At 39.7% G+C, this 23,032-nt stretch overlaps 2 protein-coding genes across 3 annotated transcripts in view; both read left to right on the top strand.

Moving 5' to 3' along the window:
- The window catches only part of LOC132769363 (large ribosomal subunit protein eL32), a 262,210-nt gene that overhangs the window by 226,115 nt on the left and 13,063 nt on the right, over nucleotides 1-23,032 (top strand). The window lies entirely within an intron of this gene.
- On the top strand, nucleotides 1,188-22,187 carry EFCAB12 (EF-hand calcium binding domain 12). 2 transcript variants are annotated; one of them, XM_060766261.2, is made up of 11 exons: nucleotides 1,188-1,422; nucleotides 3,099-3,128; nucleotides 5,780-6,287; nucleotides 8,483-8,671; nucleotides 10,154-10,307; nucleotides 10,794-10,978; nucleotides 12,220-12,433; nucleotides 14,341-14,488; nucleotides 16,571-16,666; nucleotides 19,073-19,180; nucleotides 20,315-22,187. In XM_060766261.2, the coding sequence occupies exons 1-11, from the start codon at nucleotides 1,193-1,195 to the stop codon at nucleotides 20,565-20,567; spliced, it is 2,115 nt and encodes a 704-aa protein (XP_060622244.2). In that variant the 5' UTR covers nucleotides 1,188-1,192; the 3' UTR covers nucleotides 20,568-22,187. The 2 variants fall into 2 exon arrangements, with proteins under 2 accessions (XP_060622244.2, XP_060622245.2); XM_060766262.2 differs by having other exon boundaries at nucleotides 1,339-1,598; nucleotides 20,315-22,185.

Genomic DNA, 23,032 nt, shown 5'->3' with positions numbered 1-23,032 from the left:
AACAAAACAAACAAACAGATAAAAAACCCACAAATTTTGCAAACTTGGTAGCTGATTAAATGTCCTTTGACCAGTATCTGGCCACTTGGAGTGCCTCTGGTGTTGCCGCAAGAAGGTCCTCCATTGTGCATGTGGCAGGGCTCAGGTTGCATTGCAGCAGGTGGTCAGTGGTTTGCTCTTCTCCACACTCGCATGTCGTCGACTCCACTTTGTAGCCCCATTTCTTAAGATTGGCTCTGCATCTCGTGGTGCCAGAGCGCAGTCTGTTCGGCGCCTTCCAAGTCGCCCAGTCCTCTGTGTGCCCAGGGGGGAGTCTCTCTGGTATCACCCATGGATTAAGGTGCTGGGTTTGAGCCTGCCACTTTTGAACTCTCGCTTGCTGAGGTGTTCCAGCGAGTGTCTCTGTAGATCTAAAAAAACTATTTCTTGATTTAAGTCGTTGACGCGCTGGCTGATATCCAAACAAGGGATGAGCTGGAGATGTCTCTGCCTTGGTCCTTTCACCATTGGCTGCTACTTCCCGGCGGATGTCAGCTGGTGCAATACCGGCTAAGCAGTGTAATTTCTCCAGTGATGTAGGGGGCAGACACCCTGTGATAATGCAGCATGTCTCATTAAGAGCCACATCCACTGTTTTAGCGTGGTGAGATGTGTTCCACACTGGGCATGCATACTCAGCAGCAGAGTAGCACAGCGCAAGGGCAGATGTCTTCACTGTATCTGGTTGTGATCCCCAGGTTGTGCCAGTCAGCTTTCATATGATATTGTTTCTAGCACCCACTTTTTGTTTGATGTTCAGGCAGTGCTTCTTGTAGATCAGAGAACGGTCCAGAGTGACTCCCAGGTATTTGGGTGTGCTGCAATGCTCCAGTGGGATTCCTTCCCAGGTAATCCTCAGAGCTCGGGATGCTTGTCAGTTCTTAAGATGAAAGGCCCATGTCTGTGTTTTAGATGGATTAGATGTAGTGTGGTAGGGTACCAGCACTCTTGGGAAGAAGCCCCAAGGCCTTGTGAAACTGCAACTCCCAGGATTCCAGGGCACTGAGCCATGGCAGTGAAAATGGCATTGACCCTCCAACTTAGGCGCACCCCGGCCAGCCTCTTGCTCCTCCCCTCCCTCGAAAAGGCCTGCGGGGCGTCCTCAGCCAATGAGGTGCGAGTGGGCGTGCCTGTTGCCTTGGAATCCGCGCCAATGCTGCTTGTGCTCTCACGGAGGCGCGCCAAAGGGCAGAGCGCCTTTCTTTCTGTTTGTTTCCCCCTCTCTCTGTGTGTTTTGGGATGCGGAGAGGCCTTCGCCATGCTGAGCAGCAGCTCCTCCGACAGCGCCAAGAGGCGGCGTACATCCCAGGGAGGGAGCCGGGCCTCCCAAGCCCTGCGCAGCTCCCTCGCCACGCCTCACACGGAAAGGAAGCCCGTGAGCGTGTAGGTCGAGTTTGGATTGGGAACTGTCCTTTTGCAGTGTCTTTATCCTTCGACGCTCCATGCAATCATGCCGGCCGCATGACCTTGGAGGCGTCTACGGACAACGCCGGCTCTTCGGCTTAGAAATGGAGATGAGCACCCACCAACCCCCAGAGTCGGACGCGACTGGACTTAATGTTAGGGGAAAAACACCTTTACCTTTTACCTTTGATTTCTCTATCAAATAGTACTGGGGCCTTTCTGAATTCCACCCTTCAATGCAATGGGATGCTGGGATTGGTAGTTTTCCTCAGTCAGCAGCACTCTTTGGCAGAGAAGGCTAAACAACCTTGGGAAACTACAGCTCCCAGGATGCCAAAGCGGTGCCAAGCAGCATTGATTCATGTATTGTCAAAGGCTTTCATGGCCGGAATCACTGGGTTGTTGTAGGGTTTTCGGGCTCTATGGCCATGGTCTAGAACAGGGGTCCTCAAACTAAGGCCTGGGGGCCGGATACGGCCCTCCAAGGTCATTTACCCGGCCCTCGCTCAGGGTCACCCTAAGTCTGAAATGACATGAAAGCACACAACAACAACAACAATTTTATCTCATCAGCCAAAAGCAGGCCCACACTTCCCATTGAAATATTAATAAGTTTATATTTGTTAAAATTGTTCTTCATTTTAATTATTGGATTGTTTTAAGTGTTTTTTGCACTACTGATAAGGTATGCGCAGTGTGCATAGGAATTCATTCATGTTTATTTTTGTTTTCAAATTATAATCCAGCCCTCCAACAGTTTGAGGGACTGTGACCTGGCCCTCTGTTTAAAAAGTTTGAGGACCCCTGGTCTAGAGGCATTCTCTCCTGACATTTTGCCTGCATCTATGGCAAGCATCCTCACTACCTCTGAGGATGCTTGCCATAGATGCAGGCAAAACTTCAGGAGAGAATGCCTCTCTAGACCATTGCCATATAGCCCGAAAAACCCTACAACAACCCAGCATAGATTCTGTAGTAGATGCACCCAATACTATGAAATGAGGAGAGTTGTAGTTTTACAAAGTTTTTAGCCTCCAATTCCCAGGATCCCAGAGCATTCCGCCATGGCAACAAAAGTGGGGTCAGACTGCATTAATTCCGCAATGTAGATGCACATTTCAGTAGTAACATTTGGACTGCATTCATACTGGAGTTAATGCAGCTAGACCAGGTGTGGGCCAACTTGGGCCTTTCATCCAGGTGTTTTGGACTCCAACTCCCACCATTCCTCACAGCCTCAGCCCCCTTCCTTTCCCCCCTCAGCCACTTAAGAATGTTAGAATGTTGAGGCTGGCCAATCAGAAACCATATGCAAATGAGCAGGTCAAGATAGCTCATGCATGGGCCTTCCTACCTGGTGTTTTGGACTTCAACTCCCACCATTCCTCACAGACTCAGACCTTTTCCTTTTCCCACTCAGCTGCTTGAGCATTACTTATGTTGACAGAAACCTCTGGGAGTTGTTATTGTCATTACATTTATGTTACATTTATGTATATCTTTCCTATAAGCACTCAAGATGGCTTATAGCAGTTGAACATAGCCAAAATGCAAGCTATCATTGCAAAAATTCCCTTATTTTGCCTTCAGTTTCCTAACTTCTGAAATGAATGTATGTATTAATATATATTTACTTACATTTTTATTGTTTGCAGATTTGTGCATTGTTCAGGCCCTGATTTGAGGTAAGCGTATTCCTCTCTTTACAGATGGGTGAAAAAGGTAAATCATATAAATTCTACAACAATAATAATAATATCTTATTTATACCTTGCCCTCTCTTCCTGGAAGGATTATTATACTTTGGCGGTGTCCAAAGTATAATAAAAATGGCAAACATTCAATGCCAGGAGCAAATAAACAACAGTCATAACAAAACATGAAATAAAATGAACTAAATATAATTTACAAACAACAGAACTTGAACCAAGGATAAGCTAAATACCAGTTAAAGCACAATATATTAATACATTAAAAGCCTAGTAAATTATATCACAACAGCAGGCTGAAGTAGGTATCAGATATCTAGGCGAGGATGTGAGTAAAGAATACTAATCCTCCTCCTCTCCATAAACTCAATTGCACAGGTAGGTCTTGGTACTTAGGAGACTTTGTGAAAATTTGTTGAAAGAACTGGGATAGCAGATCCAGACTTTTTTTGTCAATTGGTCTTAATGGACATCTGAGGGAAGGAACAAAAATGTCAAAGGCTTGAAGAAACAGACCAAAGGCTTTATAACAGGAATTTGATTCTTAAGAACATTACTGTTCTTCAGTAGTAACATTTGGGCTCCATTCACACTGGAATTAATGCAGCTAGACCAGGTGTGGGCCAACTTGGGCCCTCCAGGTGTTTTGGACTCCAACTCCCACCATTCCTCACAGCCTCAGGCCCCTTCCTTTTCCCCCTCAGCCACTGTGCTCCTGTGCTAATCTTGCATTATTTTAGAGGAAAGCTGAAAGAGAAAAGGGCTGGAAAAGAGAAGATGGGGAAAATACGTCTAATAGTATTAGTGTGTGTGTGTGTGTGTGTGTATATATATATATATATATGCCCTTCCACAGAGCCATATAATCCAGAAAATCAGGCCAGATAACGCACAATATCTGCTTTGAACTGGTTTATCTGAGTCCACACTGCCATATATTCCAGTTCAAAGCGGAAAATGTGGGATTTTGTACAGGTGTGTGGAAGAGGCCTGACATTCAGGAGCCGGGGGAAGAGATTCCCTCAGCCTATTCTAAAGCTAACTAGCTGTTCCTCATTGAGGACTGCAGACTTGGTAAGTGTGGGGTTGATGTCCAACAAGAGGCACACTTAGTCCATTGAGTAAGAAGGCAAGAGATTTACTCCACAACAACAACAGCACAATAATAATAGTAATGGTAATAATAATAATAATAATAATAATAGGAAGAATTAAAGAAAGGGAGCATATATAGTTAGCTGTGTGGAAGGGGCCTTAGAGAAGTCAGCAGATGAAGACAAGAAGGCAGTATGAAGACAAGAAGGCAGCATATTTTGGGCAACTCGCATTTCCTAGCCCTATTTCTGACTGTTCAGTACTAAATGTTGCTGCACATCTAACATATATTTCACAATATGATAAAAGGAAAACATCTTTTCTAATACTGTGTCTACACAAGAGTTACCTTCTAGGCCAGTGGTTCCCAACCTTTCTTGACCAGAGGCCACTCTCCAACATTAGTACCAAAAGAGTTATGAATCAGCTTTTGGTCAACTATAGATTTAGTTTGGTTATTTGGGGTGCTGATTCAGAAAATTGCATTGGATAGACCACATCAGCTCTAGTTTCAGATACAGAACATATGCCACCCAGTAGTCACCATCTGTTTGCCCACAGAAAACCATATTTAATAATCTAGATCTGATGTGGTCTATCCAATGCAGTTTTCTGAATCAGCACCCCAAATAACCTCAGGAACAGGCCTAAAAACAAAGACACCAAGACACCCCCACTTCCAGGCGCTACATGGAATGGCTCCACTCAAGGGGAGGGAGGAGGAAGAGAAGCACCTTTTGTGGATAGTTACCCTCTCCCCTCTCGACATCCCTGTTGCCTTGGCACTATAAGAGGGTTTCCCGAGACCAGTCACTCTTGTTGCAGTGGTGTAGTAATGGTGAGGCTGTGGACTATATTTTAGTTCTTGGGGACCACTGATTGTCCATGGACCACAGGTTGGGAACCACTGTTCTAGACTATGAAATCAATTAAAATTGGTTTTGTAAGGTATCCTTTAGACCACTGCATTTCAAGTTACTTGATGTAAGAGAAAATAATAACAATAATATTATAATAATAAACTTTATTTATATCTCTCCCCCTCTCCAGACAAGACTCGGGGCAGCTTACAGAAAATAAAACACAGTACAAAAACAAAAGCAAAAATAAAATATAATACATCGGCAATCTCAAAAACCTAACAGAAAATAAAACACAATACAAAAACCAAGGCAAAAATAAAAAACACAATACATAAATGGCCATCTCAAAACCTAACAAACTAACATAACAATAACACAGTAGAAAATAACACTTTAAAAAATGCTGGATTTTAAAAGGAACTATTCAATGTGTCAGGGACCAGCACTATATTTGTGCCCAATGCCTAGATATGACTACTTCTTTCTTTCCTGGAAACTTACTATGAACTAACAAGTAATGATTAGTGTACAACACTGGTTTGTTGACACACACACCACACAAACAAACTTTGAGTGGAACTGAATTTAGCTTTAAAAGCTTGCTTTAAAGGGGAGACATTTTGATTAACAATGGATTTCAAACCCACATTGGTTTTGTTTTGTTTTCAGGGAAAGCAGCGTCATGCATGCCGATGATGTGCCCAAGGAACCCCCCCTTCCCAACCCGGATGAGATATTAGGCCACTGCTTTAAACAATTCAAACTCAGAGAGGCCTATCCACATTATTTCTTTAAAGTGAAAAAAAGTCGGTTTGGCCCACCCAGATCCAGGCGCCGTATTTTCATTGCCCCACCGATGAAAGGAAAGGCTCCTTTCAAGCCCGTACTTCAGCCCCACATGTCCTGCGGCCTGACGGAGAAAGCTCACACCTTGGAGTTCCCTTCAGAGGATGAGGTCTCTTCAGAGGAAGATGAGATACAAAAACTGGATGCTTTTATTGAGGAGAGGAGACAACTATGGGATTTTCTGAACAATTGTGTGGATCTAGAGGAATGGCTGAATGCCAAGCTACCTGGAACCGAGCTGGAAGCGAGTGTCTTAGGCAGAATGAAAGAGGACAAAGAACCAAAGGAGGTTAAAATGGAAGCCACACTGGAAGCTGTGAAAAGCATTGAGGTCAGTATAACAGAGAGGCAATGTGGCTTTATAGCTGGAAAGGAACCTCCAGGCCCTGAAACTGTTCTTTCCCAGAAAGGTTATAGGTCTAGCATACAAGGAGTATAGTCAAAACTGCTCCCCCTCACATGAAGTCAATGAAGATCTCTTGTGAGCATCTCATTTCACAGCTGAGAATCATAGAGTTGGAAGAGACCTCGTGGGCCATCCAGTCCCCTACCAAAAAGCAGGAAAATTGCATTCAAAGCACCCCCAATAGATGGCCATCCAGCCTCTGTTTAAAAGCCTTCAACGAAGGAGCCTCCACCACACTCCGGGACAGAGAGTTCCATTGCTGATTAGCTCTCACAGTCAGGAAGTTCTTTCTAATGTTCAGGTGGAATCTCCTTTCCTATAGTTTGAAGCCATTGTTCTACATCCTAGTCTCCAGGGCAGAAGACTCCCTCCTCCCCATGACTTCTCCTCGCATATTTATACATGGCCCTCATCATATCTCCTCTCCGCCTTGTCTTCTGCAGGCTAAACATGCCCAGCTCTATAAGCCGCTCCTCATCGGGCTTGTTCTCCATACCCTTGATCATTTTAGGCGCCCTCCTCTGGACACATTCCAGCTTGTCAATGTCTCCCTTCAATTGTGGTGCCCAGATTTGGACACAGTATTCCAGGTGTGCTCTGACCAAGGCAGAATAGAGGGGTAACATGACTTCCCTAGATCTGGACAATAGTCTCCTATTTATGCAGGCCAAAATCCCATTGGCTTTTTTGCCACAGCATCACATTGTTGGCTCATGTTTAACGAAGACTCCAATATCTTTTTCACACGTACTGCTGTTGAGCCAGGCATTGTCCCCCACTCTGTATCTTTGCATTGCATTTTTTGGAGGGGTAGCATAAAGGATAACTGCAGACGGGGATCTCGGTGCAGTCTCTGGTCTGAGACTGAATATAATATGAATTTCCCACCTCGTTTTCTGTATTGCGTTTGAGAGCACTCTTCATCATCCTGTATCCCAGTGATTCTCAACCTGTGGGTTCCCTGGTGTTTTGGCCTACAACTCCCGGAAAACCCAGTCAGTTTACCAGCTGTTAGTATTTCTGGGAGTTGAAGGCCAAAACATCTGGGTACTCACAGGTTGAGAATCACTGCTGTATTTCATTTTACATCATTTCCCCTCCTTCTCCCTCCCCACTCTCCCTGGGAAAAGTTTACTAATCTTGCTATGCTTATTATAATTCATCAGTCATTAGGATAGTCTTATTTAATTCCTTATTTTTTATCTTTCCCCTTTATTCTGGAAATGAGACTCTTCCATTTTGCTTCCCAGGTCTTCTGATTTGGCCCATCCTATAAATAACCTGTACTTTCACTAATGTAGTCTTGAAATAGGTAGTCAGCTAGATATTTATACCAAGTTTTTATATCCTGTTTCTTTTAGTCCTTCCGGCCTAGGGCAACTGAGGCTTTAATTCCATCTGACATGTATTTTATTATTTCCTCCCATTCTTTAAGTCCCCCATTGCCCTCCCATTTTTTTGGACGAAGAATTGTGTCTTTTCATTGCATTTCCTTAATCTTTATATGTTTTATTTTTATTGTATTGATTCACCGTGAATTTTTTTGTATATGAATCCCATAATTTCTTTCTCCTTCTCTACCTTCTATTTTATTATTGTGTCAAGATCCATTTCTGAGATTTTCATACTGTTCCATTCTGTTAGATTTTTAGATAGCAGCAGGCCTTCTCTGTCACCAGAATGTAGTTGTCAATGTTACTTTTATTTGTTTAAATCAGGTCTTCCCATGGTGATCATCAGATATTTCTGGATTGCAGCTTCCATAATCCCCTGCCATTAGTTATACAGCCCATGAAAACCTGGAGGCCCACATGTTGAGAGGTGTAGATCCTACAACAGTTTACATATGAATCAATGTAATCCATTGAGGGGACCCTTGTGATTATAGTGCTGCATTGGGACTGAGAAATTTTATGGTTCTCCAATGAACCATAAAACTCACTGGGTGACCTTTGACCAGTCCCTTACTCGACCTGACCCACTTCCTAAGGTAGTTGTGAACTTGAAATGGGAAGGATAATGATACCCAGGCATGCTAGCTTGAACTCATTGGAGGAAATGTTGGATATTACTAAATAAATTTAACTTTGGTCTTTTAAAAATGTTTTGCTTCCTTTCAGCACCTGATGCCAAAGAGAAAACAATATAAAACCATTCCTCTTATCACAATGCCCTATCCTGAGTCCCTCAAGACACTGCAGAACCTTCTGCACAAGCAGAAAATGAAGCTTGTGGACATCTTTAACAAAGCTGACAGGACCAACACAATGAAGTTCAAGAGAGCTGATATCATCAGAATAATCCAAGCGGTAGGTAGAAAAATGTAGGGTTTTATGTTAGTGGTGAATCAGGGAAAAATTGAACTGTTAAAGCAATATGACTTTAAATTATACCTCCCTTCTTTTTGTTGAACAAGTGTTTAACATCATTTCACTTCATGGGCAGAAAAAATCACCGGCCAGCCAAAGGCAATCAGAACCAACACACTTAGTGTATATCTGTTGTAATCAGTAAAGTTTAAGTTAGTCAGTCATCTAAGTAGAACTTTATGGAAGCATAACTTTATTTGGATCCAGCTTATAGTGTTGTAGCCAGACCAGATTTCCAAATAGAGCTAATAACTCAGTATCTTTGCAGTTTTTTTTTTAGGAAGAGTCAAAAGTGGAAAGGTTGGATCAGTTACTAGAATCATAAGAAAGCAATTCTGCTTCTGCCCACTACATGTATATATACATACTTACATACATGCATACATACCCCCCTCTCTCTTATGGTACACATATGACCTTGGGCCAATTATTTTTCAACCTTTTGTACCTTGCAGGACTATTGTACAGATAAAATTATCATCTTTTTCACGTACCACTAATAAAAAGTGTGTAAGGGAGATTTATGCTTCTTGTAACCAAATGGGACTGTGTGATTTCTCTTATAATTTATACATTTACACATTCGCTTGACTGGATCAGGGTGTATGTTTATGGGTACAGCTAGAGCAGGACAATGGTATACACCCTGACTAATGGTGTTTCAGTTCAGCCTTTGATTGTGCCTCCACCTGATCTCTCTGAGGATTCTGGGCCTGTTAGTCATTCTGATGACACTGGGGATTTTGGGTCAGCAAGTCAGCAAGAGAGCCAGAAAATGAGTGGTCTGTGTCTGAAGGCCATATTCCTGAAATGCTAGGGAAGCAAGGTCAGTAACAGTTCGGAGTTCAGAGGATGAAAATGAAAGTCCAGGTGGACAGACTAATGAGCAGTTAGATAGGAGATTTACGTTTTGTTAACATAGAGCTTCTCAGGAGAGTTTACGAAGTTCTTATCAGTTTTCCAGGGAGAAGGCATGATTTTCTCTCTATATTAGCTAGCCCAACAGATGGGTTCGTCAGTCCAGGTAACGTTGGTGTTTGAGTACAGAACTACGGTCAAGTCAAGTCAAGGGATACCTAGTTTTCTGTTCCACATTTTGTTTTGTTCATGTCTCATGATTCCAAGTTTTGAGGATTGTTCCTGAATCTCCTGTTTTGGATTTATTCTGCTTTTGTATTCCTGGTTTTTGATGCTACTCCTGTACTATGATTTATGTGGATTATTCTTGATATTTGACTTCGGTTCTTAATACTTTTTGCTGAATTGCTTTTTATATATATTCTTCAATAAACTGCTTTGCTATTTTACCTGGAATGTATGTTAAGTACCGAGGTGGTTCCCAGCCTTGGAATGCAACGAATGGGGTGCCCAGATGAGATATTCTTGTAAACAATGCTACTCTTGCTCTCTGCTCTTTTCCAGACTAATGTGCCTATCAGTAATAATGACCTGGAAGATGTAGTCATCTACCTCACCTCTTTACAGAAGGGGAATTGTGTCACCGGCGATGAACTGACAGAGTGTCAGAGAATATGGATGGAGAGCTTAAGGAAACAAACTAAGGAGACAAAGCAAGGTAAAAACAAAGTGAACGGTGGACCAGTTAGTTGTGGGGAAAACAGCTCAAATCTTTCTGTAGTATACCTTTTGGTACCTGGAAAAAGTTACTTTTTGGAACAACAGCTCTCTTAGCCCATGCCCAGGTTAGCTGGCAGTTTCTAGGAAATTTTATCCCAAAAAATAGCTTTTCAGTTTGTTAAAATAGCTGGTATATTACCTTCACTATCAGAGACAGCATGTCTCTGTCGCCAATTGCTGGGGAACATGTGCAGGAAGGTGGTATTTCCCTCACATCCTCATTGTGGGCTTCCCATAGTTTGATCAATCGGGGATTCTTCCATAAACAAAGAGAAAGAGCCAACATGATTCAGTATGAAAACTTCAGGGTGTCTTTGAAGTATTTGGGGGGGGGGATGTTTTCTCGGTGGAAGAAATATTTGTATGTGTTTATAACCTGATATATGTTCTCTCTCTTCCTAATCCTCGTGACTTCTTAATAAAGATACCAGAGTGCCCTGTGTCCCCAAAGCCTCTTCCATTGCTCGGAGCAAAAGCAAACTTGCATTGCATCAAATGGACTATTTGGAAGTTCCTCCTACCAACACTGAGCCAGATCGCATGCCCCTAACCTACAGTGAAATGGAAGTGGTTGGGAAGAGATACAGGGATATGAGACGGCTGCTAAAGGTACTGTGGAAACATAGTTCTTGTCTTCATCTTGAGGGTTACCTGATAGCAGTTGCTTTTCAGTGGCTGCTCCCAGACTTTGGATCACCCTCCCAAGACATATCGGGATGGCCTTAAGACATTTCTTCTCCATCAAGCATTTGAGAAAGGATGAGGGCACACTGCTAGGGAGGTGGTGGGTGGGATTGGGAGTTTTAAACATAACATGTTTACCTTGTGTGATGACAGACCTTCAGCAACAAGCAACTGATTTCATCGTATAGGATGAAATGGCAGAGATCTTGCATTACAGAATATGAGGTTACAGTGAGCTAGGGCTCTGCAGGAGGTCTTGATTTTTGATCACATAACCTTTTGGGAAATGGAAATCTCCAAAACCTTTTGTAAAATGACTTTCATTACCATTTGGGAAAACCTGGAAGCTTTTGGAAAGCCATAACCTTGTTAGAAATCATAACCTTTTGTAAAGTGTGATCTTCCTGAAAAGAGTTAAAATTTTATTTGAGTCAACCTTCTCCTTAGTGGTAAATATCCACTAGTTAAGTTTCTCAGTTGTTAAACTGATATACCTAGAAATCTCTTTGAACTGTTAGGGACAAAGATAATGCCAATGCACAAAAAACAACAGAGATTCAGAAATGTTCTTTCAGTTACCCAAAAAACATCTACTCTCCCTTAAAACATCTTGATTGAAATCATGCTCTCAAGAGACCAAAAACAAGTAGGCTTCTTTAAAAGTAACATAGTTGGTCTACTAACAAACTCCATGTATTTAGCATACAGGTACATTGCATATCAATCCAATTGCAGATAGGATTTGAAGTAGTTTCTCTGTGCAGATAACACAGGGCCCCATTCTTAGAATCAACAATCCAAAGTCTAAAGCATCTCTCTGTTTTGAGAGTCTAATAGAGTCTCAATGATATACATAACAATTAACTAGTGGAGGCTCGAAGAAGGTTGCTATTTCCAACATTGGTAGGATAGCTGTTTTGGGAGTGGAATTGGAAAAGACATGGGCAAACTTCGGCCCTTCAGGTGTTTTGGACTTGCACAATTCCTAACGGCCTACTGGCCGAAGGGCCAAAATTTGGGAAGACTGAAGTTTGCCCATGCCTGAACTAGTACTTTCTGGGGTATTGGTGTCTTCTGTATAGAGAGGATACTTGACTACTTGATTCTTTGGTTTGGTCTTCCATAGCTATTCTTACAACCAAAGGTTAATTATCTCATTGTCACAGATGAAAATCAACCCCCTAGACTTTGCAGAACAGTGCCGAATGGTGAGAACCGGGGACCGGGCAGTGGACGAACACTGCTTGCCAAGCACCATGGAAGGCGAAGTGGGGGAACTGGTGGACAAACACCGTCTGGCTTGCCACCTGGTCTGGACTCAGTGTGTCAAGCTTTGTAGGAAATACGGAATTCCAATTTCTGAAAAAGCTCTGAAGAAAGGTATAGTAAAACCATGGGATTTGGGGAGGGGGTGAGGGGAGGGAAAATGGCATAAATCCAAGCCGTGCCATTTGGACTCTGCGTGTATACAAGATGGATAAAATCAAAATACAAATAGATATTTGTAGGTTTTATGGAGAAGGTTTGTTATATGAAAGAGTGCAGTTGATTGGACCAGGGGCCCTTTCAGTTATGGCACTATGGTTCCACCATACCTGTCTTGACTGTACCTTGTGGAATCCTTTGTCGTTTGCTCTGAGACAATAGAGTTCCCTGGTTGAGAATTCACAGTATTCTTCCCTCAACTGCAAATCCAAGGATGCCATAATAGTCAGAGCCATGGCAGTTAATGTAGAATCACAGTGCTCTAACTGTGGTGGGGAAAGTCCTCAGCTGGAGTTGTGCTGAATTCAGAAGATATCTAGGACCCCTTCCACACAGCTGAATAAAATCCTACATCATCTGCTTTGAACTGGGATATATGGTAGTGTGGACTCAGATAACCCAGTTCAAAGCAGGTATTGTGAGTTATTCTGCCATAATATTCCATCCTGTGGAAGGGCCTCAGGACAACTGACTCTGTTTTGTGCTGATGTTGTGTTCATGGACTTGGCTGTGTTTCCTCTCTGCTCTGCCCTTTTATTGACTCTTCTGGCAGCAGTTCTTGGACAGCACACCAATTCTGCCAGTAGATCCTTCTGTTAGCAGTTCTCTCAGATCGGCCTGGTGAATAGGATTCTGAGGTCAGAAGGGGATTTTCACCGGCAATAGAGGCTTGTGCCTAATATCAACTCCACTTTAGCCAGCCCATTAACAGGATTATAATATGAAACAGGAGCCCTAATCTTACTTGTTACAGAGCACATTTCATTGAATTTATGGGACTGACGCCTGAGGAAAGATATGTAGAACTATGCTGTATAAGTCAGCAAAGGGTTGTATATATTGCTGCGACTCATCTATATAAATAAAAATGTAATGTTCATTTGTGGGATTAACATAACTCAAAAAACACTGGATGAATTGACACCAAATTTGGACACAATACACATATCAGGCCAATGAGTGACCATCACTCATAAAAACACTGAAAAGCAGAAGAGACATAAAAAGTCAAAAAATAAAAAAATACATTACAATGCATGTGCAAAACCACATATACACACACATTTTTTGCACACAAAACACATATATACAGAGTGGGCCACAACAACGCGTGGCAGGGGATGGCTAGTTTTGTATAAGAGTTCCATAAATGGTCCAGAATCCCAATTATCTTTGCTTTGATTGCAAATATAGCGTTAACACAGAGAGAGCATTTTCTGGGCTTCATGATTATGGAATTCATAGGCTTTAGAATAAGAGGTAAAGGGTAAAGGTTTCCTCTTGACATTAAGTCTAGTTGTGTCCAACTCGGGGGCAGGGGGGTGCTCATCTCCATTTCTAAGCCAAAGAGCCAGCATTGTCCATAGACTCCTCCTGGGTCATGTGGCCGGCATGACTGCATGGAACACTTACCTTCCCGCTGAAGCGGTACCTATTGATCTACTCACATTTGCATGTTTTTGAATCACTAGGTTGGCAGAAGCTGGGACTAACAATGGGAGATAAATCCCCATAAGATGGGATATTGAGTGACATACAAACTTATATTCATACCCACTTAATTCATATTAAACATTTTGTTAAATGAATCTATTATGGCAGTAGCAGTAGAACGCAGTGGCTATTTTAACCTCTTACAATCTAGATTTCCATCACTCAATTACTCATGGAGAAACAAATCAACAGATAATCTAGGATAAATTGGTTAGAACAGACTAAAATTGTAGAAATATTGTCATTCTTAGGTACCATTTCTGACTATTTCTTTTAAATATATATATACATATTTTCTGTATCATTAGGTCTCTTGTACCCAGGAGATAAAATCCTAAGAGATGGAAATCATTTCCGGAAAATGAGGCAACCTGGAGGTTACTATTCTAAATCTCTTCGTCCTGAACCATCATCATCAGATGAAGAATCACGAAGCACTTCTCCAGTTAAAAAAGGGTTTGTTCAGTCTTCTATTTCATGGTTCCCCCTCCCTCACAGGCCTTTTTGGGATTTCAGTAGCCTTTTTCAATGGCTGCTTCCTTTCCATAAGAGGCTAGGCTGGCCCCCTTTTTGCACTTTCTTTGACCAGCAAAGACCTTTTCATTCAAATGAGAATTTAATGATTGATTGGTTGCAAGGAGTCTTTATGGGAAGTGATTTTTAAAATATTTATTGCTGTGTTTCTCAATGATTTTACACTTCAGAGTTTTAATAGCATTTTATTCATCACTATTTTAATGGTGCTGTAACACTTTTATCATCAGTTTTTTATTTAACTTGTTTTAGCTTAGCCTTTAGATGCCTTGGGTCCCATGCCAGAACAAAGGCAGAATAACAATAAATCAAATACATTGAAATAAATAAGTGAATGTTTTTTTCAGGATGATTCCCTTATCGTCCTGATAAGGGCCAGGTGTACTGAAGACTACAGGTTGTGACCAGGTGTACTGAAGACTACACAAATGATTTGGCTGTTATGTTTATTCTTTTACAGCTGATTGTAGGGCAAGTGGACTTATTTATAAAAGACCCTCCTCATAAATCCACAGCAGAGTAACTTAGCAGCAGCAGTGTGACCCAGTATTAGTAGCTAAAAGTGATAAAAAGAACAAAAACACACAGACTAATGTTATCTCCTCCACAGGAAACCTTTCTTTATAGCAAAATAATATGGTTGGACTATTTACAACAACAAGGTTTCCATGACACAAATAAAGTTCAGCCTTCACACTGGAGCTTCACACATTTGGCCTTTTCATAGACTAAGGCCTACTGCACACAGAGGCTTCTCTCACAGACTAAGATCTTTCTCCCATTGAGGTTAACCTCAGACTGACTGTTACCAAGCTACAGGCACACCTGCTTATATAAAACTGGCAGCTTTTGCTAAGTCATTGCATCCATTTGACCCTTTCAGTGCTTGACTCTCATTTTTGTAATTTAAAATATCTAGTTAATTTTTAATATTTTGGACACTAGTTAAATAAACAATCAAATGTGCTTAAAACTTATAGCATTTCCAAACAGAAAATAATTTCCTGTGAAATTAAAGCCAAGATTTAGATATTGCAGAATTTTGTAGTGTTTCATTCCATTTTGGAGAACATTATTTTTAGCATTAATTTCAGAATTTACATAGTTTAGTAGATAGAATGAAGCACTGGGAGACTGGGGACATAGTTTTCTTGCAACCATGAACTTACTCTGTAATGTTGGGCAAAGTATTTTATGTCTCTTTGACCCTTCTGGCATTTTTAAATAAAAGGATCTTATAATTATTTTAGCCATAACAATATCTTGCATAACAGTTAGGACAGAGCAAAATTGACAAAATGTTTTTTTCTTGTAGTACAAGATGCTAATAACAATTAGTAGTAGTAGTAATAGTAGTAGTAATGATAATAATAATAATAATAATAATAATAATAATAATAATAATAATAAACTTTATTTGTATCCCATCCCATCTCCCCACCGGGGACTTGGGACGGCTCACAACAAAAATGGCAGCCATTTGATGTCAGAAGAACACAATAAAATGAATAATATAGCAAAGGTAAACAAAGCAAACAACAAATTAGAAAAACACAATCAATTAGTGATGGCTGTAACCATCATGTGTCAAGAGGCATCTCTCTGCTGCTGGTAGAAAAGAAAGTGAAGTTTGTGTTGAGACCAAGCAGGATGCAGTCACAGGAAGCCTGATTTATTATTATTTTCCTTGTTTTACCTGTGTCATGTTAATTACAGGTAATTAACATGACAATTACAGGCATTAGCTCCACTACGTCCGCATACAGTCCTATGCATTGCCTTTATGGGCTGCTCACATGCTCGAATACCAAGATATAATATTCATCATGTTATCAATTCTTAAAGCATTTGCATGCATAAACGTGTATATTTTCTCAGCAACATTTGGTTTTTTTAAATGTTACCTCATTTTGCTGCAGTGTATAGTTTAAGGTTTGGAAAGTCCATGTTCAGTGTTTTATCCTCTTGTTTCTCTGAAATCTTTCGTTTTTCATTCTCCCACAGAAAGCCTAAGGTGACGGAGGAAAAGGAAGACCTCGAAGAGGGGAAGCCTCTGAAATACCGCTGGATGTCATATGCAGAATTTAGGAGACTAATGAGGTATGTCAGATGCACTGGGGACAAGTGGAATTATCCAATTCACTTTCTACGGACTTCCTTTGCCCAATCTTGGCAGTAAAAAGATGGCTAAATTGCTCTGTTTTTCACCAGGAAAGGAATAAGTGAGGTTCAGTTCAGGACGGGGGGAGTTCTGAGCATTCAGCGGCATTTCAGGTTTTAAAAAATGGAGGAACAAACTTTTCTGAAATCTAGTACCTACCTCATGCCAATGTTTGCATACCCCTTCATTCCTCCATTACACCTGCTCTCACTATGCAGATCCCATAGCTTTAAGAAGCTTTTTTTTGTTTTTCTGCTTGCTTTTTGTAACTTGATGCCTGATGAAGAGCTCTTTAAACCTCTCAAAAACAGGCATGAATTTAGTACTCTAAGACAGGTATTACTCGAATATAGATGAATAAGAGTACGTTACTGTCTCAAGTCTCCACATTTGGGGTTTTTAAAAATAGAGCTCTGTAGTAACTGAGATTGTTCAGCTTTATAGATTTGTTCATTCCTTCCTGTTGTGGTGCATCTAGAGGAAACTTTCCCTGTGCAATCCCCTGGCTTCTCTCACAGGGTTTTAAGGGGCCGAAATTGTCAAGCAATGGTCCTCCAGCTGTTTCAGACTTCAGAAGCCACAGCCAGCTTGGCCAGCTGTCAGGAATTCTGGGAGCTGAAGTCCAAAACATCTGGAAGATCAAAGTTTGGGAAAGACTGTTACAGATGATCTGGATGGCATTGTCCTTCACTTAAATGCCTCCCATATTTTGTCACTTTTTCTTCTGTTTTCTTTTTTTCCACGGAGAAGGAGGGAAAGATATGACAGCTACATGGTATTTTTTTGCCTGGCAGCGTAAGCAACTTCATTTCTAGCATTGCGTAGAGTAATACATTGAAAATACTGGCCAACACACATTTAGGTGCCTCAAATGTTAGTCCTGTTTCTGTGTCTATTGGACCTGCTGATTCCAAAAATTGCACCAGTTTTCCCCTTTCATCTCTAGTTTTTGATATATAGAACATATTTTCTATGCTGATCATAGAAAATCATGATCAGTATATCTAAGAAACTAGAGCCAATGTTGTCTATCTAATGCAATTTTCTGAATCAGTGGTCTCAAATAACCGCAAGAACAAGCTTAAAAACCAAAAGCAGGTTTTTTTTTTGTTGGGCTGTGAAATTGTTTGCAACTAGAACTATTACTTTTGCTATGTTCACATTCCTTTACTAACTTTGTCTGTCCATCCAATTTTGATACGTAATTGTGTCTCTAAAAGTTCCACTGAAATTTTAACTATTGTATATACTCAAGTATAAGCTGACCCGAATATAAGCTGAGGCACCTAATTTTACCACAAAAAATTGAGGAAACGTATTGACTCGAGTGTAAGCCGAGGGTGAGAAATGCAGCAGCTACTGGTAAATTTCAAACTAAAAATAGATACCAATAAAATTACATTAAGTGAGGCATCAGTAGGTTAAATGTTTTTGAATATTTACATAAAATTATAATTTAAGATAAGACTGTCTAACTCTGACTAAACCATAATTCTTACCTTCTTCAATGCAAATGTGCTTACGTATCCTTCCAATAATAATAAAGAGAGTAAAATTTTAAAAGTAATAATAATAATAATAATAATAATAATAATGATAATAATAATAATAGAGTAAAATCATGGAAAAGTAATAATAACAGTATTAATAGAGTAAAATAATATACCAAATATAATAATAGTAAATAAATAGTCAAATAAGTCAAATAAATAAATAAAGTAAAATAATAAATGTAATTATAACAGTAATTATAGAGTAAAATAATCAATGTAATAATAATAATAAATAGAATAAAATAATGTAAATATAATAATAAATAGACTAAAAATAATAAATGTAATAATAACAATAGAGTAAAATAATAAATAACTTTGACTCGAGTATAAGCCAAGCGGGACTTTTTCAGTCTAAAAAAAGGACTGAAAAATTCAGCTTATACTCAAGTATATATGGTAGTCATTGCAGTAGAAAGTTGGGGGGAGGAAAGGAATATTTCAGTAGAGAAAAGAATACCTTTGGCAAGAATTGTGGTCTCATTTTGTCCTTCACTCCAATTCCATCCTCAAATTGGACCCCAGTTTCTTATTTCCTCCTTGACTTTTTCTGAGTTGAACATTTATTTATTTGCTTTGCTTTATTTCTATACCGCATTTTTCAGCCCGGTTAGGCGACTCAATGCGGTTTACATAATACAGGTTATCACAACAATATCATAAGCAATTAAAACACATTATACATAACAGACAAAATCAAAAACAATCATTATCATATCGTAACGCCTCAATAGCAAATCAGAATCCGTTCTCATAACGGATCCGTTCTCATAACATGTATCGCTTTTCCAGAAACCGCTCAAAAAGAATTCTTCCTCCGGTGAATTTCTGGAAAAATAGAACCATCTATGAAAGCATACTACAGACGCCAGAAATGGTTGAAGAAGAATACATAGAAAGGTACAGTGCAGTATTCTTTCATTACTACTTAAAGTGATCAATGGGTGACTATTTGCTAATTTAAGCCCACAATTCTTTTATCTCCTTCCAACTTTTGTGCAATGTTTTTCCCCAAACTATATATATATATTTTAATTGTGAGCATAAAAGTTTGGGGGTCTTATTTGAAAGTAAACCACAGTTCAACATAATAAGAGCAAACTGACGGGTGTACAATACTAGTGACACCAGAAATGGTTCAGGAAGAAAAGCATGTGGGAAACGGAGTTACAAATTATCGAACAAGATATAAGACAAATGGCAGAAGCAATGGGGATGACAAGGAATATAAAAGTAAGAGCAACGAGGAGGAAAGTATTACATAAGTGGTATTGTACACCCTGTCAATTAGCATATTATTATAAAAAGGGGAGCAGTCAGTGCTAGCATGGATGGCAACAGAAAGGATGGTTTATGCACGTGATGTGGGAATGTGAACAAGTACAGTTCTTCTGACATACTATAAAAATGTGTGAAACCAAATATAAGGAACTGATTGGGTTATAACAAAAGAAATTGTGGTCTTAGTAAAAAGAGAGGGAATTGGAAATTACAGGGAAATAAAGGAAGCAATAATTGAGTGCACACAAGCAGTGATAGTACTGGGATGGAAAGGCAAATCAAAGTGGACAGTAAATTAATGGTATCAGTATATGGTGGACCAAATGGAGTTCGAAATTATGGGTGTAAAATTAAATGATTCAAAAGGTAATGAAGATAGAATGCGAGAAATTGAAAGATGGGACCGGGTCAAGAGTTATATTATGAGTAAGTTTAGAGATCAGGGCACAAGAAATAGGATGCAAATGTTATACAGTATGTAAATCTATAAGGATTAATATGTAAAACAAAACTATTCTCGTGGTGGTGGTGGGAATTGGAAATGTTGTGTGTTTGTGTGTGTATACAAACTCAAGTCTCCAAAGATGTATAGTCAGTACTCAAATAATTTCATTGTACTGGCTCTCAGACGACCAATTCTCTCACACCAGAAATCTCAAGTCGTTCCTGACATGAAAAAAACCGAAAAAAAATTAATTTGTTTTACAGTATGTCCTTCCCAACTTAACCATTTTGTTGTTGTTGCTTTAACAGAGAGCTGATGAAAATGTTTACCTTCCTGAATCCTCTGACGGACCCCAATAACTTCTGGCCAGGGCATCTTCTCGACAAACTGTACTTCCCAGAAATGGAGCACGATGGCGGTCATCCTCTGTTCCACCGTGTTTCTCGCAAGCTCCCAGTCTATCCCAGCATTTACACTCCTGACCGCAGCTGGCCAGTCAACGACCAGGGCTACGTGACCTATGGAGACCCAGACTCCCGGAAGCATGATTATTATATTTGATAGTGTTTAGAAACTTTTGACAATACTAACATGTCTTGAGTTGCGACTTTGGAACTGCTGTAATAAGGCAACTTTTGAAGCAAAACAAGGTGATTAAAGGTATGGGGGAAATCATTTTGGGAAACATATGGAAACAAAAAAAGAGGATTCCTGGCAGTTAGTAAACATGGACTCCAGTTACCTGGTGCTACATGCACAGTCATGCTATAGATCTCTTTGGGAAAGTGTTTGAAGCTGAAGAATGCTTAGGGTTTTCTTCTCTTCAAATGTGATTACCAGTCTAATCATCAGCTATCGCAACATCACTTATAAATTGCATTAATAAAAAGAAAAAAAGACAAGATTCATAACAATAATTTTATTTTAAGCCACCATAGGAAGTAGTTGATATTTCCAACCTATATCATAATGCATTTTACCTCAGACTGCCTCTTGGTTTTGCATTATTGTATATTTGGTTGCAACTGGGCTCTACATTTAGTGTAAGATGCCTCATAGAGGAAGCCACTTATTAACTCTCTGGAAAAATTCAAATCTTAATATTAAAAGTTCTGTTAAAGATATAGATAAAGTTATGGTCAGTTGGGCAAACGAAATCATAGAATCATAGAGTTGGAAGAGACTACATGGGTCATCTAGTCCAACCCCCTGCCATGCAGGAAAAGCACAATCAAAGCACTCCCAACAGATAGCTACCCAGCCTCTGTTTAAATGCTTTCAAGGAAGGAGTTTCCACCACACTCTGAGGCAGAGAGTTCCACTGCTGAACGGCTCTCACAGTCAGGAAGTTCTTCCTAATGTTCAGGTGGAATCTATTTTCTTGTAGATTGAATCTTTTGCTCTGTGTCCTAGTCTCCAAAGCAGCAGAAAACAATCTTGCCCTCTCCTGTAATTTGAACCCATTGCTCTGAGTTCTGCAAACATCAAAGAACTCTCTAAAATGCTAAATAAGTGGTATATGATGTTTGTGCATTGAAAATAATAGTTTAAAGAGTGAAACAGTAGATACTGGAGACAGTGGAGTAGGATTGTATCTCCATGTGTTTTTGGAAAGAAGTATATAAAGAGAAGAGTAAAATCACAACTCAGAATATTGACTCAGCAGTTGTTTTTTGCTGAATCAAAACAATGACTCAACATTATCTCAAAATTTTGGTTGTTTTCATGAATTGGTACGCTTAGATGTATAAACCGGAAGAGTGCAGTGCAATTGTCAGTAGATGAATTGTGGAACATGGCCTTAATAGCAAAATGAATGAACTAGTGAAAATGTATTAGAAGTAATAGAGAGTATGCCTTTTTTAGCAACTAGACTCCTCTTTATTTCTTACATTAGTACAAACAGAAAGACTGTAATAATATTACACTATGATGGTATGGTACAATATAGTAATATATAATACTAATATTGTGCTATGGTAATACTTTAATATATTGTATTTACATATTACTTGTAAGCCACTCTGAGTCCCCTTCAGGGTGAGGAAGGCAGCACATAAATGTCGTAAATAATAAATAAATAAATAAATTTGTTCCTCCAGTTACTTATTTAGGTTGACAGAATTGTGTATTGTCTTGTGTGGCATGATCATTTTTGGTACTAATTTGTATAATTAAACTATTTTATTTTGATCTTCAGATGACTAAGATGACTGTTCATTTCCCCTCCATTTTTGTTTGTTTTAAATTGAAAAAGAAAAGGGAGGGGGGCTCACATTTGGATGAGACCACAAGAGCCATATTGTCCAATCCCATTTGCAACACAGGAATGCCCAATCAAAGCACTCCCAATAGATGGCCCTCCAGCCTCTGCTTCAAATTTCCGTAATTATTTTCTCTAATATTAATTTTATTGGCTTTTCCAGAGTGTAACTCAAATTAAAAAAAATTAAAGGATAAATAAACAAAAACCAAACAACAGAAGACGGAAACACAAAAATAACCCACATCCCTAAAACTATCAAACTGTCTCCTTTTTTATAATAATAGTGATATTAACCTTAAAAACACAACTGACTTCCCCTCTCCACAAGCAGAGGCAGCTATCAAACTATTACACTTGTTTCTTCTTATTTGAATTTCAGCTTCTGCTAATTACATAATTAATATCAATGCCAAAAACACAAGTAATATTTATATAAAATGTAATCATTTCAATAACAGTAATAATAGCAATGACAATAACCGTTACTTGCTTCTCCCCTTGGCTCAAGGTGGGTGGGTACAACACAGTTAAAACAGAAGAAATATAATACCCTTAAAATGCATATATTCGAATACACATAACAAAGGCTGACACTGAAGTTCACATTCTTCTAATGTAATATTTTATTCACTACCTCAATATCAACCACATTTTGTCTCTTTGTAATTGTCCCCTGGTGGTGGAGCAAGTTGAACCTGCTGACTGAAAGGTTGGTGGTTCTTATCCGGGAAGCGGGGTGAGCTCCTGCTATTAGCCCCAG

The sequence above is a fragment of the Anolis sagrei genome, chromosome 2, assembly GCF_037176765.1.
Source record: "Anolis sagrei isolate rAnoSag1 chromosome 2, rAnoSag1.mat, whole genome shotgun sequence".
Taxonomy (NCBI): domain Eukaryota; kingdom Metazoa; phylum Chordata; class Lepidosauria; order Squamata; family Dactyloidae; genus Anolis; species Anolis sagrei.
Note: the sequence above shows the minus strand (reverse complement) of the source record. Positions and strands in the feature narration are given on the sequence as shown.

Coding starts and splice junctions, on each gene's coding strand:
- EFCAB12 (XM_060766261.2), top strand. CDS start 1,193: ATGCTGCTTGTGCTCTCACGGAGGCGCGCCAAAGGGCAGAGCGCCTTT. Junction 8,672..10,153: donor TCATCAGAATAATCCAAGCG/GTAGGTAGAAAA, acceptor GCTCTTTTCCAG/ACTAATGTGCCTATCAGTAA. Junction 19,181..20,314: donor GAAGAAGAATACATAGAAAG/GTACAGTGCAGT, acceptor TTGCTTTAACAG/AGAGCTGATGAAAATGTTTA.